The sequence below is a fragment of the Hemicordylus capensis genome, chromosome 3, assembly GCF_027244095.1.
Source record: "Hemicordylus capensis ecotype Gifberg chromosome 3, rHemCap1.1.pri, whole genome shotgun sequence".
Classification (NCBI taxonomy): Eukaryota; Metazoa; Chordata; class Lepidosauria; order Squamata; family Cordylidae; genus Hemicordylus; species Hemicordylus capensis.
This window is the reverse complement of record NC_069659.1, coordinates 292,110,059-292,125,069: the sequence shown is the minus strand read 5'-3', so window position 1 is coordinate 292,125,069 and position 15,011 is coordinate 292,110,059. Positions and strand designations below refer to the sequence as shown.

The window sequence follows — 15,011 nt, the reverse complement described above, 5'->3', positions numbered from 1 at the left end:
GCCCACAGCTCAATATAAGGATTTACAAAGAGCTCCCTAATACCCACGAACTGCAAAAGATCCAAAGGGCAAAATCCAGCAAAACTTAGTTACAACTAAGTTCCACTATAATCAATAAGGTTTAAATTAGTCACAACTATCTCCTATATACCTATGTTCATTGGGAAGCTGGAATTACCCATTGCTGGATTATACCGATGGTGGTTAAAACAGATAAACCCTGTAATATATGTGGATGCGTTTAAGGCTGCAGTCCTTTTTCTCCCTGAATCATTGTATTAATTTTATTCATGCAATTCTTTTAGAGTATGCATAAAAACAAGCCAGTGTGGTCGAGTCCCAGACTAGGAGTAGGAAGCCCTGGACTCAAATCTCCACTAAGACATTAAGCTCACTTGGTGAATTCGGGTAAACCATTCTCTCTCCTACCTAACCTACCTCACAGGGTTGTTATGTGGATAAAATCAGGGGAGAATTACATTGCCCTGAGCTCCTTTTTAAAATTATTTTTTTACATTTTTTCAATTTTATTGAAACATAAACCAAAAGAAAAGAAAAACAGTGTCATGATATTTCTTTAAGCAAGTACTAGAAAGAAAACATTTAGAATATATTAACAGTTCTAAGAAAATTTGGCAGCAGTGATCAACATTTGATTACATCTGATCAACACTTGGTTGCTTAAAGCTGGGTACATAAAGCTTCACAAATCAAATCCAGACAATGGGAACAAATGATGTTTTTGTTGGATATTAAAGTTTATAAAGGGATCCCAAGTTGACATAAATGACTCAGTTGAGACTTCATTCATATAAGTTGAAACTTTAGAAATTGAGGCATAATCCCATCATTTAAAAAACCAATCGTTTAAAGAGGGGACTTCAGAAACATGACAATTATGAGCATATAAAATCCTGGCTGCAGTAATCATATATAAAGACAGCGCATTACATTTAGAAGGAATATAATGTTTTGTCATACTTAAAAGAAAGATTTCTGGTAAAAAAGGAAATTTAATCTCTAAAATTTGTTAAATTTTCTCATGAATTTGCTTCCAATACAATTGAGCCTTATTACAGGTCCACCACATATGGAAAAATGACCCTGGTTGGTAATTACATTTCCAACAGTTTTTTGAGAATGAATTATATATCTTATTAATTATCAGGGGAGTCATGTACCATCTGAAAAAATCTTATACCAGTTTTCCCTTAGGTTATAACACATTGTAAATTTAACGTTTCTTTTCCACTGGTATTCCCAGTCAGAAAAATCAATCATCCTGTGGAAATTCTGCATCGACTTTATCATGCACTCTTTAACCTGCTCCATCTCTGTCTCATATTTCAGCAACAGGTTATATATTTTTCCTAACAAACGGTCCTTATTTTGGCTAATTAAGTCTTCGAAGTCAATCAGTTCTCTAAGTTTTCTATCTTGTATTTGTAACTCTTTCCATACTATCGAACTAATCTGGACCTGTTGAACCCAAGGTGGTTGTTGAGATTCAGAATCTGACTTGGTCTGCATTAAGTCTTGAGTTAAACTTTGCAAAGTATATAAATTGTCTTTCCAAAATTTGTACTTATAAGAAGATTCTTCTTCATAAAAGTAAACATTCAAAACTGGGGCCAAAGGAGATAATCTTGGACTTATTATTTTTTGGTATTTATCCCAAACACCAAAAAGACTTTGTCTGATAGCACGTTGTTGTATCTCCAAATCTTTTCTCATACTGGTTACCCACAGAAAATTATGCAGTCCTCAGGAAAGACCAGAGCTCTCCATACTGGCAAAACTACCATGAGGGGTTGTAATCCAATCAGAAATCCAAGTCAGGCAGCTGGCATAATAATAAAGCTTCAAATTCGGAACGGCTAGCCCTCCTCTCTCTTTTAGATCCTGCATAACTTTAAATTGAATTCTAGGTTTTTTGTAATTCAAAATAAATGAATTTAGCGGACTCTGCCACTTATTCAAACTCTTGTCATTGATCTTTATAGGAAAAGGCTGCAATCCAAAGCAGTCTTGCTTGGGAATAAATCTCACTGAATTTATTTATTTATTTATTTATTTATTTTATTATCATCATCATTATTAAATTAATTAGATTTCTATACCGCCCTTCCAAAAATGGCTCAAGGTGGTTAGGATTAGGGTAATACATTTAGTGTGACTTACCTCCTTGTAGACAAGCATAGGATTCAGCTGTATGTAAATATGCAGTTATAATTATCTTAGTAGATAGTTATGAAGAATTTGGTGCTCTGCAGAGCTTACTGAGTTTTCCATTTGCTGTATTACTGAACAGAAGTACTCAACTGTCAATCCACCTTTGACCACACAATTACTTTAACGTAATAAAAAAAAGTCAAATGCCTGTCTGTAAGCTACTTTTTATATTGGCTCTGGTTTGCTGTTGTAAGTTGGCTAGGTTCTGGTCCTCTAGAAAATCGTTTGAACCACGTTTAGATCAGACCACCACAGCATGTTGTTTTCTGACAAGAAAAAGGATATTTAAAGAGATCTTTCCAGGACTCTCAATACAACTAGAAGAGGGGCTGTTAAAAAACTAAGCTAACAACTACTTTGAAAGGAAGAGATTATACAGGCTAACTTTATCCAGTGTTGTCCAAAAGTTGCTATGTGTTTCTATTCCCAAACAATGCCCTCCCAAAATACAACTTCTCTCAAAAGAAAAATAACTTCTGTGTGAGTTGTGGTGCCACTAATTAGCAAAATATATTTAATTTCATTCATACAAAAACATCATGAGGCTGGGAAGAGGACTTCAATCACTGTTCAGCATTTAAAAGGAAATTGTTACTCAAGCCAATGAGTACCAATGAAAGTTTACCAATGAAAGTTTTTTTTAAGGTTGCATCATTTATTGTAACAAAATGCAGTTATTCTCATATGTCTTGATCATAGTGAAGAACTATGGTGACCAGCAGCAAGAAAATAAAATGTCATTCTCCCTTGCACAGAAACAATTAATGCAATCCTTATTCAAGGTAAAGTGAGCAGGAATGTGCTTCATTAAGTACAGAAATAATACTAGAACAACAAATACAGGTATATAAATAAGAATTCCAGATTACCTAGAGAAGCACCTTTCCCAAATAAATGGACCAATGTCATCACCAACATTTGTCACCATGACCTCGAATTAACACTCAGAGATGTCTAGTTTTAGTGCTGTTTCATGTTACATTTGGCCCCTTTCAGGCACTGGTCACAATCCAAAACAGAATTAAGCATGCTTAAGCCTACTGAAGTAAATGGGCTTAAGCATGCTAAACTATGTGCAAGATTGTCTCTTTTTGCTCATGGAAGTCATTTACTAGAGCATTATATTCATCCTAGAAAATGTATTGGAATATCAACTTGCACTGGAAGCTGATAGTTCTCAGTTGTGGTAACTTTCTAGAAGGTACATTATTCAGTTTTAGAAACTGCAGAAGTTTCTGCAGCTGAGATCTGCAGGCTTCTTGTTCAACCATTTATGATTACACTGCTTATGTGGGTTGATGCTCCCATGAGCAAAAGCAGCAGCTGAAAGTAACATGTGAACTAGGCCTTCATCTAATAGTGTGTATCTAGTGCTTTATCTGTGGCAATAAACAGCACTTTGTTCTATATGTTCATTGTCAGGTTTATGTTTTAACCATCTCCACGCCCGTCTTCACTAGCTTTCTAATCCTATATTTCCATGTTCACTACTGGTGCCTTAATGCCACATCTATAACCAGAGTTATTTATCATAATCTATGAGCAAGTTGGTTTAACCTCAAAGGGATGGAAGAAGAAAACAATAGTTATTGCAGTCTGAATAAGAAGGTGAAGAAAAAATAAGTGTAAAAAATGTGATACTGGAAAAAGGTCTGTTCCCTTTCCAAACTTCTGGCAGGAGCAGTTAAGATGTGAGGTCTTGCCCATTCCCTCCAGTCACAAATTGTTTCCAGGGAAAGGTTCCCTCCACTTTGAAGTGTCCATGAAGATAGAAGAGGAGCTGTGGTAGAGCCATAAGCATGGGAGGGCCCCTTCCCTTGTCCAGACATCCTTGGCACAGTCATAAATTTCCATCTCCACCTGATAGTCTCCATCCATCCCTTTCCAATGTCCACCTGTGACAAAGAGTTTACCTCCAAGAGGCACCATACTTCCATTTTCATGTAGGGTGTGAAGCTGCTGTACCTGCAAACACAGAATTGACATCTTTCACATTTGGATGTGCATTATGATCCCAGTGTGGAATCCCAATAAGGTTTACATATACATCCCCAGCAGTTATAAATGAAAGCAAACAGGTTGTCAACATGTACCTAGTTGGTGGGTGGGACCATACGCTGGCTGGAAAAAACAGATGCTACCATCTGGTGGATGAAAGATATACTGCAAGTAAACATAATCATCACACTTCTTAGCTTCCCGCCTTCCACCCCATGCTTTGCTGAGGGGGATTTCAAACTGTTAGGATACTTCAACAAAACAGGGGAAGCTGGATTTGGTACATACATAGTCCAAGGTACCAGGCCCGTCCCTAAGGGGGTGTGTGGGGCTTGGGGTGAATCAGCATGTGCGGGGTCTCCTTAATATTTCATATCAGTACAAAATCATACTGATTGATGACATACAGTGTAAATAGTGTGAGTGAAGGTTTTGGACATGTCCAACCAGCTTGGACATATAATGCATTTCTAAAGAAATAAAAATAACAAGCACAACACATGCTTCCAGTTCTCAGACCTTCTGGGTTGCAAATCAACTTGAGCATAGTGCATTCATAAACAAACAAACAAACAATATATTGTTTGTTCCAAAAGTTTTTGTAAGTTTCTGCCATGAAACAAGCCACTTATAGGACTTTTTGGATGTGTTTAAAAAAAAACACCAACAATTTGCCCAATCCACTTCAATTAAAATATAAAATATACATTTTCCTCCCACCCTGCCCTACATCTCTGCTCAGTACCAAAGCCAGCCATTCCAGGATAGGTGATCTAAAGTCTGGGGCAGAAAGGGGGGTGTTTTACCCTTTTTTTATGAAGGCAAAGGGCAGATTCTTCCATATGGGGGTGGAATGATGGTCTAAGGGGTGGCTTCAGTTCCAGACATTTTTGTAATTTTCTGCCATGAAGCAAGCCACTTATAGGACTTTTGGGGTGGGGTTTTTTAAACTCAAGAAAAAAAATTAAAAACCAACTATTTGTCCAACTCATTTCAATTTAAATATACCTATTCCTCCCACCCTGCCCTACATCTCTGCTCAGTACCAAAGCCCTATGGCAAGACAATCCCTAAATATCCAAGAGGTATCACATCATACCTCCATTACTAAGTCTGGGCTGGGCAGAGGGTCTGCAGAGAGCTCTGGTGCTGGACACTTTCTGCCTGCCTGCCTGCCTGCTTCTTTCCTGAGCTTCAGGCTTCAGGGAAGCCTGCATGAAGGCCTCTCTGGAAGCCCCACCCACCCACCAAACCGCTGAGAGGCAGGGAAAGAAGGAGCTCTAGCAGTTTGCTGGGGAGCCATTCAAGCTGCACACAGACACAAAAGATCGGTTCCAGCTGGGCTGTGGGGAAAGATCAGTGGCTGGGACTGGGAGAGAGAGGAGGGTAGGCTGCACTGCAGTGTGCCCCAGAGCAGAGTCTCTGTTGCAGTGTGGGGCCCAATCGCCCACCCTGCCCTAAGGACGGCCCTGCAAAGTACCTTACTAGGAAATATACATGTTAGGAAAAACAGAAAATAGATATTTTTATTTTATGCCCCTTGCTTGAAATTTAGGATGCATACTCATTTTCACAGCTAGTACTCCAACAGACAACAAGCCAAGACATACATGTCATGGGATGAAGGGCTATGGGAATTTTCCTACATATTTATTTTTTAAAATTTATTTATTCAATTTCTATACCGCCCTTCCAAAAATGGCTCAGGGCAGTTTACACAGAGAAATAATAAATAAACAAACATATGTGAGCCATCCTCAGATTAGAAGAGGAAGTCTTTGCAGCGGCAGTCAGTAATGTGTCTGTACTTGTAGAGTGCAAGCTGTATTTACTAGTATATTAATGACAATATCCTGTTCATGCTCTGATTTCAAAGAGATCATAGCCCTATTCGCACATTATGTTCAACACATGAACAATCTACATGCAGTGTGCACACATACAGTCATTGACACATTACGCTGGGAGAGGAGAGCTGTCTCGTGGTAATGAGCATGAACAAGTTCCATGCACACCCGGGAGGCTGGAGGAGTGACTAAGGCACAGGGAGGATGCTCTTACCTCCCCTACAGCATTTACCCCTTGGGCACTGTTTTAAAAAATGTTGGCGCGGGGAAGCTGTATACCCTCTTTCCACCCTGGTCAGCATAAAACTGGAAGTGGCAGGCACGCATGCGTGTGTGCGCCAAGCACACACACGTGTGTGGTGGGCGCTGGTGTACCCACCACTTCCGGTTTTACGCTGACCAAGGCGGCAAGAGGGTATACAGCTGCCCTGCGCCAGCATTTTTTAAAGCAGCACCGGAGGAGGAAATGTGGTGGGGGAGATAAGAGTGCCCTCCCCATGCCTTAAAGTTGGGGATTCCGAACCTGTTTGGCGTCCCTTGAATGGAATGCCAAACAGGTTCATGCACATCCCTAACTACATGTAAACACTGCCTGCTGTGACATATTCCCTGTAGGGGATGGGATGGTAGCTCAGTGGTTGAGTATCTTCTCTGCATGCAGAAGGTCCCAAGTTTACTCTCTGGTATCTCCAGGTAGGGCTGGGAGAGCCTCCTGCCTGAAACCTTGAAGGGCTACAGTCATGGTAAACAATACTGAGCCAGATGGACGAATGGTCTGACTCAGTACTGTCTTTACCTGAATCCAAGACTAGGTTTCCCCCCCAAGTTCTTTGATGTTGGAAACTGGGGGATTGCCTTAAATTCAGAGTGTTGTTCCTTTTGGGTAAACCGACATCACAGGGTTGTTGTGAGGATAAACATCCCCATGTACACCGCTCTGGGCTCTTGGGAGGAAGAGTGGGATACAAATGTAAAATAAAAAAATAAAATAAATAAAATAAATACAGGTATAACCTATATTTAATCTCTATTTTTAAGGGGATCATCTTAAATCCGGGTTCATCTTATTTGGGAAAATACAGTAGGAGGCATCTTCCTATGTTCAACACATGCACAGTAGTATATTTCCTATCAGCACCCTGTATTTGAGGGGCTCTTTACCCAAGTTCGCTTTTAAAATGAATGCATATACACGCAATATTCACGCAAGCACATGTACATGAATACAGACACCTGTACACACGTACAATGTAATGCTAATATGTACAGATAATGTACTGTATTTCACAATCCAATTTCTAGAGTATATGTGTATGGATATAACTGGTAAGAACAGGAACAGCATCAGTCCTAGCTATTAGGTCCAAGAAATAGTGAAGCATCCACATCATTGAACAGAGAGGAAATTGCACAAGGGAAGCGCGATGAAATGGCTTTAGATTACTACACAGCACAGTGTAGTAAATGGTAGGTGTAAACTGGCATGCACTTGTAGGACATCTCTGGTGGGCACTTTATAGACAGTTTAAATTTCCCTTATAAGCAGGGTCATCCCATCCCCTAGGTGAACTAGGCAGTGGCATGGGGCACCAAGGAGAAGGGGTGCTGACAACCTGGGTCAAAATACATGCCTATTAGGCAGACCTAGCTGGCTGCCTAGGGCAGCAACCTGTGGGATGTGCTGTTGCACCCCCACCCCCTTTGCATGCGTGGGTGCCCCCCCCCCACACAGGTGGAGCATGCACCTCCTGTCTGAGCGAGTAGGTGGGTGATTGAGTGGGTGCTCTTCATCCATGTCACCCATCTGGCCATCCAATTGTTCTCCTCGCCACCTCTGCCTGCCGCTCCCACTGCCGCTTCTGGGCAGTCAGCCTGCCATGGCACATTAAAACATTGCCACAACACACAGCAGTGTCATGATAACGCGCAGCGGCAGGCCAGCTGCCCAGAAGCCGCCAGCAGCAGCAGGAACAGCAATGAAGGCAGCAGAGCGGCGAGGACAGCAAGTGGGGAGGTGGGAGGGTGACGGGGACTGGCCACCTGATTGGACAACGGGGACTGCCCACCTGCCCAGCCATTCGCTCAAATGATGAGAGGCACCTGCCCGTGTGGGCAAAGGGGGTGGAGGGCGCCAATGCAGGTGGAGGAAGCAGGGGCATCAAAGCCAGGCTTCTCCTGGGGCACCAGCAATCCCTGGGCTGGCCCTGCTTATAAGAAAAACAAAGCAGCCCTGTCACATTTTAGTAAGACATACATGAATGCAAGATGTCGTATTTTGTTCTTTTCCACCCACACAAGAGGGCACTCGCAAAAGCATAACCAAGGCCAAAAACTGACAGCACTAACCAGTATTCGTAAATCTATGGACATGCAGAGGCTGGCAGGGTACTCTCTGCAGCTGTCTGAAAGATTGGAGTGGGCGCCACGCAGTCAGCTGAGCACTGACGCCATGTGAACAGCTGCAGCAGGATTTGAGAATGACGCTGCGTAACCCAATCCTCCAACAACATTACACACATCTTTGTTGAAATCAACAGGGCCAACAGGGCTGTGCTGCTGTCTGGGATACCCGCACTCAAGGAATGGGCTCCCTGCCATTCTGAAACATGGGTAAAAACATAAGAACAGCCCTGCTGGATCGGGCCCAAGGCCCATCTAGTCCAGCATCCTGTTCCCCACAGTGGCCCACCAGATGCCTCTGGGGAGCCCACAGGCAAGAGGTATGTGCATGCCCTCTCTCCTGTTGTTGCTCCCCTGCAACTGGTACTCAGAGGCATTCTACCTCTGAGGCTGGAGGTGACCCTCCGACTAGTAGCCATTGACAGACCTCTCCTCCATGAAGTTATCCAAGCCCCTCTTAAAGCCATCCAGGTTGTTGGCTGTCACCACATCTTGTGGCAGAGAATTCCACAAGCTGATTATGAGTTGTGTGGAAAAATGGATATTGGTCCATACATCAGAGTCCACAAAGTGTGGTGACCAGGAACACTTTTGACCAAGGCATTGTGTTTGTTCGTATAACTTTTTTGTTACAGTTCTTGGAAAGTGTGAAAAAAAGAAAGAAAGAGAAGGAGGTTTTTAACTCCTCCTCAATCAGCCTCTGGGCCACATAAATGGATAGCCATCTTCACATCTCTCCCTTGGGAATATTATGGCGAAAAGGGTAGGATGTGATTTTGTGTGTGCAAAAGGCTATTTTTAACTCATGTGCAACAGAGAGTTTTGCAAGAGAGAGATGTGATAGATGCTATCTATTGTATTAATGTTGTGAGCCGCCCCAAGCAGCAGTGTGCTGGAGGGGTGGGGTATAAATATTAAATCAACAAATAAATAAATGTGACCATTCATGGCTACAACATTCATCAACAGTATTTTTTACATTTTTATAAAAATGAAGCTGGTGGGGCTTTTTGTCCTTTGTCATCCATTGCATTTCTATCCTGCCCTTTGCACAAGGAGCCCAGGGCAGTGTCCATAGTTCCCATGTCCTATTTTACCATTGTTTTCATTGATTTGTGCTGTTTGCTTTAATCTTTCCTCTTTCAGTGGACTGATGTTTCTGTTTTTCTGTTTTGTTTTTATGTAAGCTGCCTCAAGCTGTGGAGATGAAGGATAAAAATAAATAAAATGAACCAGCAAACAAGTTTGTTCCTCACAGCAGCCTGTGAAGCAGGTTAGGCTGACAGACAGCGAGTGGCTCAAGGTCACTGAGAGCTAAACTACGTGCTATTTTGAAGGAATAGCTTGTCCACAAGGCCAGCCTGTCCACTGGGCAGACCATGAGCCATGCACGCGGGGAGGAAGGCTGTAAAAACGTACCTCCCCCGCAGGCGATTGCCCCATTCATGTTAGGTGCGCGAATTGCGTGCACACAGAGACACCGGTTTTCCCCAGCAGTGCAGAAAGCCGGGGGCCAGGACGCATCACCCCAGCCCCCAGAAATCCCATAATGCTCTGCACAAGTGCTCGGTGCATTGTGGGTAATCCCGTTTGCGCTGGCCAGGAGCCACACAGTCTTCCAGCCCTGGATGCAAGCAGCCAGTGATGGCAGACGATTTGAAAAGACAGGGCCAAGGGAGTGCTCACTCCCTTAACCCTGTTTAAGAGGCTGGCCTCTTTGGCAGGTTTGCCACCTCCGGGAGCCACACAGCTTCCGGCGTTTCTTACGATCAGCCAAGACCAGGCTTGGCTTTCTTAGCTAGGTTTTGACTGATCGTAAGAACAGCCTCCTAGTCAGTCATCTGAATCATCCCTCTACATCAGGCCTGCTCAACTTCGGCCCTCCTGCAGATGTTGGCCTACAACTCCCATAATCCCTGGCTATTGGCTACAGTGGCTGGGAATTATGGGAGTTGTAGTCCAAAAACAGCTGGGGGGCCTAAGTTGAGCAGGCCTGCTCTACATGCTTAGCAATGCTGCATATGTAGAGGGGTGATTCAGGGTTTTGGAGCACACATAGAGGGGAAATTCAGATGAATGCGCTCCTCACATGATTAAAGGATGTCCTCCTAGTGCATTGGGATGTCGTCTCAGCACGACCCTGTTTTGCTTGTGTGTGGTGCACATAGGAAGCTGCCTTATACCGAGTCAGACCATTGGTCCATCTAGGTTAGTATTATCTATCCAGACTGGCAGCAGCTTCTCCAAGGTAACTTGCAGGAGTGTCTCTCAGCCCTACTTGGAGATGCTAGGGAGGGAACTTGGAACCTTCTGTATGCAAGCATGCAGGGTGACCTTCCCAGAGCAGCCCCATCCCTTAAGGACAGTGCTCACATGTAGTCTCTCACTCAAATGCAAACCAGGTGGACCCTGCTTAGCAAAGGGGACAATTCATGCTCACTACCCCAAGACCTGTTTCTCTTCCTGTTGCGTCTGGTGCTCATCTGAACTGGCCCACTGAAGCTCGCACAGTTGTTATTGCCACAACAGCAGCAAAAGAAGACTCACTGGCTAAATGACACATGTAATGTAACATGTAGTTTGGCCCTGAGTAAGCTTTATGGTAGGTGGATATTTGAACCCAGGTTCCCCAGTCCACCACCAGTCTATATTGCCATTTCTGCTCCTACCATTCACCACTTACCCACCTTCTGCCATATGTTAGCATCTGGGTCGTACACATAGACTTTCTTTGTGTTGTCACCAATAAGGTAGATGATTCCATGCAAGGATGCGCAGCGGGGAGCAGAGAGGTACTTTGGGATGAAGGGGGATGCAATGACACTCCACACATCTACAAAAAAAAAAGGTGTCATTTTCATGAAAAGTCTTGATAACCTAAAAAAATGACATTTTCATATATTAAAAATATTCCTTATTAGAAGAATTATCATAGGCCACATTCACACATAATGTGGAAGCATGGGTCCAACTGACTCTTGGTTCTGCTTCTCAGCCCACCCACCCCCGCCCCCCACTCTCCTGCCCAAATTCAGATGTAACAAAGAGCAGGGGGCCTACAGTCGACGAGACTGCAGAGGACATGAAGAACAGCCTGCACTTTCATGAAGGACAGCCCGTACAGCCAATGATAGCTGGAGAGAGGAGGAGCTTCCTCCCTCAACTCCACAGGCAATATAGCCTAAGTTCAGCATTCGCATGTAACACAGGCTGCGTTGAATGTCGGGTTGGGCTGGGGAAGCTCACTACAACTCAAGGGTACAAAATGGAGCTTGGAAAGTGGAACCAGGGGCCACTCTCCACACGGAACCAGAGTTCCAAGGGGCTGTCCTGCATTCGGACGTTCAAGTTTGGCAACCTCTGACCCTTCAACTCCAGTTTTGCGTCAGGTGTGAATGTGGCCTCTGAGACAGACAAAAAATGGGAAAAAAACTGTGTTCCCTCTAACAGAAAATCCCAGATGTTGTTGACTACAACTCCCAGCATCCTCATCCAAAGCCCACTGCAGCTAGGGATTCTGGGAGCTGTAGTCAACAACATCTGGGATTCCCTCTTATGGGGAATACTGGTTGTGGGTTGTGGAAACCTTTGCGGGGAGGCCCATAGCTCAGTGAAAGACTATCTGTGTTGTATGCAGAAGGTCTCAGGTTCAATTCCTCACATCTCCAGGTAGGGCTGGGAAATATCTCTCCGAAACCCTGGAGAGCCACTGCGGGCAGTACAGAGACAGTACTGAGCTAGATGGACCAATGGTCTGTGTCAGTATAAGGCAACTTCCTATGTATCCTATGAGGCTGTTTAAGCACACTCACTTGATTCCTATCATTTACAGAAGCAATACAAATCAATCTGCAGAGTTGTGTACATATAAAACTAGTGTCAGTGAAACTGAGTTGCAATGATTTTACCTCCTCTCACCAGTGCCTTTTTTTTTTTTTTTTAAAGATCCTGGTACTCTTTACACTCCGGCACTTCTGGAGCTTGGCCACACCTCCTTTGCATGCAATAGGCCCATCACATGCAAAGGGAGCACTTTCCCTCAGCCAGGATTGCAGCAAATGGCAGGGTTTTGTCTCCATTTCCTCCAGGGAGGCAGGAAATGAAGACAAAACCCTGCCACCTACTGCAATTCTGGCTGGGGAAAGGTGCCAGTACTCAGTACCAGTGAGTACCATCACCAAAAAAGCATTGCTCCTCACACATATGACCCATGGCGATGTATTCTTGAGTTTAACACAATAAGGCACTTCACACAAGTAGTGTGAAGACACCTCGCCGCACCTCACCCGGCAGCTCTGGGGGTCGGATGCAGGAAAGCGCCCCCACCCCCTGGAGCCCCAGTAATAAACCATGTGAGTGTGCAGTGCATTCCTGGGATCCCCCCTCCCCCCCAAGTGCATTCTCCACGGCTGCTGACACACGATCCAGAAAACAAATTTAACGGAGTGCACGCTCCATTAATCTTGTTTAAGGGTGTTGCTACATAGGCAGTCTTGCCACTGTGGAGTCACTGGGTTCCCCCTCGAACCTGCTGGTTCTCACAAGCAAGCAAAACTGGGCTAAGGGAGCACAGCCCGGTTTTGTTCGCTCATGAGAATAACTTCGACATCTTGCTTTAGTTTGTTCACAATAGTATGTAATCATGATCTATTTGGGTCAAAGGAGTTCATCATCTGTCACTCTGTTATTGATTTCTGATCAATATGAAAAATCAACCATTTTTAGCAGGGTTTTCATTCTGTGCGCTGCCTTCCATCTGTGGGTATTCTAAAGGTGGTTGTATAAAGGCTGATACACAACACAAAACAGGGTATACTATAAAACTGATCAAAAAGCTAAACTAGAACTAAGTGAGAAGGGGACTTTGAGTCTGGAGGCATTATGCCCATGTGAAAATGATATATGAAAAGTCAATGAGGAAGACCTTTAGTTGAAATGCCTTTGACTTGACAAGATTTTAAGTTGAAATGCCTATGACTTGACAAGATTTTAACTCACTTGGAAATACAGCACTGACTTTATAAGAATACTCCAGCTCACTTGGAAGTACAATATTACTACATATGTCTGAGGACTTTTACCATACAGTACTTAATTGGCATATGTATGAGAGGATTTTTAATGTTTTATGACTTTTAAAAAAACACACAATTTAATTGAGTTTTAAGCCATTATATGGAAAAAAATTAGATTTTTATCATTAAAATACCCATTTATATTCTTAATCTTTTGATTATATAAAAATATAATCTAGGATTATATTTGTATGAAGGCTGATGCTGCACACAGAATTCTGTACAAGCCAGTTTTTCACATGCTACAGTGAGTGCTCAAAACATGACTCTTGCAATAGCATGTGAAGAGCAGAATTCTGCACATGGCAACCACTTCTCATGAGCACTTCAGCGTATGCCCCTCTGCTGCTAGAATTCAGGTGGTCCCTATGGCAGTTGGGCCCTGCACTTAGGCAGACAGGCAAGCATTGCTGGTCACTCGGTCACACTGTTCCCATCACCACATTGCCTTTGAAGGTGGAAATAATAGCAACAGAAGTGTATATCATATCTCTTTAACAGTATGTGTTCTGGTGATAGCCAAAGAGAAGAGGATGTACAGGCCTCTTGTAGAAAACAGGGTGAGAGGCACTGAGTGAAAATCAAATGTAAAAGACCAGAGATATAGGACACCTTTCATGGCATGTAACATCGATGTGGATAAAGCCACACAGCACATTGATGAATAATCCTTCTTGCTATATGAGTCACACGAGATAAAAGTACAGGAGGAGGTGTTGTGGTTAATCAAATTGCGCACACACATATTCTATTACTGTTCTCCAAGGTCCCCCAGACAAAGCAAATCTCAGTTACATTACATCTTTGTTGATAAGGATGGGCAGACTGATGCTAGGTGGGTGTTTCTAAAAGGTATGGCAAATAAGTCGCTTTAGAGCTTAGCAAAGGATTACCACACATGCCCATGTTGATGACATCAAGTGTAGGTATAGGCAACTGGATAAAAAAGCATTATGAGCAATCCTGAGAACTGAAAAAAAGAATGTGATAGCCGGTGCCTCCTACAGAAAAAAAGCTAGCACCCTGGGCTGTTTGCCAGTGCAGGAAGTCACACATTATAAACTCCTTTCCCCTCCACCCCATATTTTTTGCTCCTTACATATCAAAAAACAGAATTAAAAGCCATACAAATACAGCAGGGTCCAAACATGCAAAGCAGGTCACAGGCAATCAAGAACAAGTCCACGATTTATATCTTCATATGTGGAAGTGAGTTCCCAACATTCCCTAGTATCGTATTTTAGCATGGCTAAGAAACAGAACTGATAATGACACTATACTTTAGATAGGGGGAACTTGATTCACAATAGAGAGAGCATTGTCCTACTCTGCACCTTTTCTCTTATATTGGATGGAAGCAGGGGTGTAGCTACTATTGGGCGACTGGGTTCAAAGAACCTGGGTCGCCACCCCTCAGGTGCCATGCCTCACAGCCCTGACACGTCCCCCATGTCTGATG

The 15,011-nt window shown here is 43.3% G+C and overlaps 1 protein-coding gene across 2 annotated transcripts in view; it reads right to left on the bottom strand.

Annotated features, from left to right (window-relative positions):
- Nucleotides 1-557: 557 nt before the first annotated feature.
- The window catches only part of KLHL30 (kelch like family member 30), a 30,136-nt gene continuing 15,682 nt past the window's right edge, over nucleotides 558-15,011 (bottom strand). Inside the window, exons 7-9 of one of the 2 annotated variants that reach the window (XM_053311771.1) lie at nucleotides 11,165-11,310; nucleotides 9,575-9,674; nucleotides 4,032-4,197 (exon numbers count right to left, since the gene is read on the bottom strand). In XM_053311771.1, coding sequence (XP_053167746.1) covers nucleotides 4,172-4,197; nucleotides 9,575-9,674; nucleotides 11,165-11,310 — 272 coding nt within the window. In that variant the 3' untranslated portion in view covers nucleotides 4,032-4,171. Of the gene's footprint in view, nucleotides 4,198-9,574; nucleotides 9,675-11,164; nucleotides 11,311-15,011 lie in introns of both variants that reach the window. The other variant, XM_053311770.1, reaches the window with a different exon arrangement.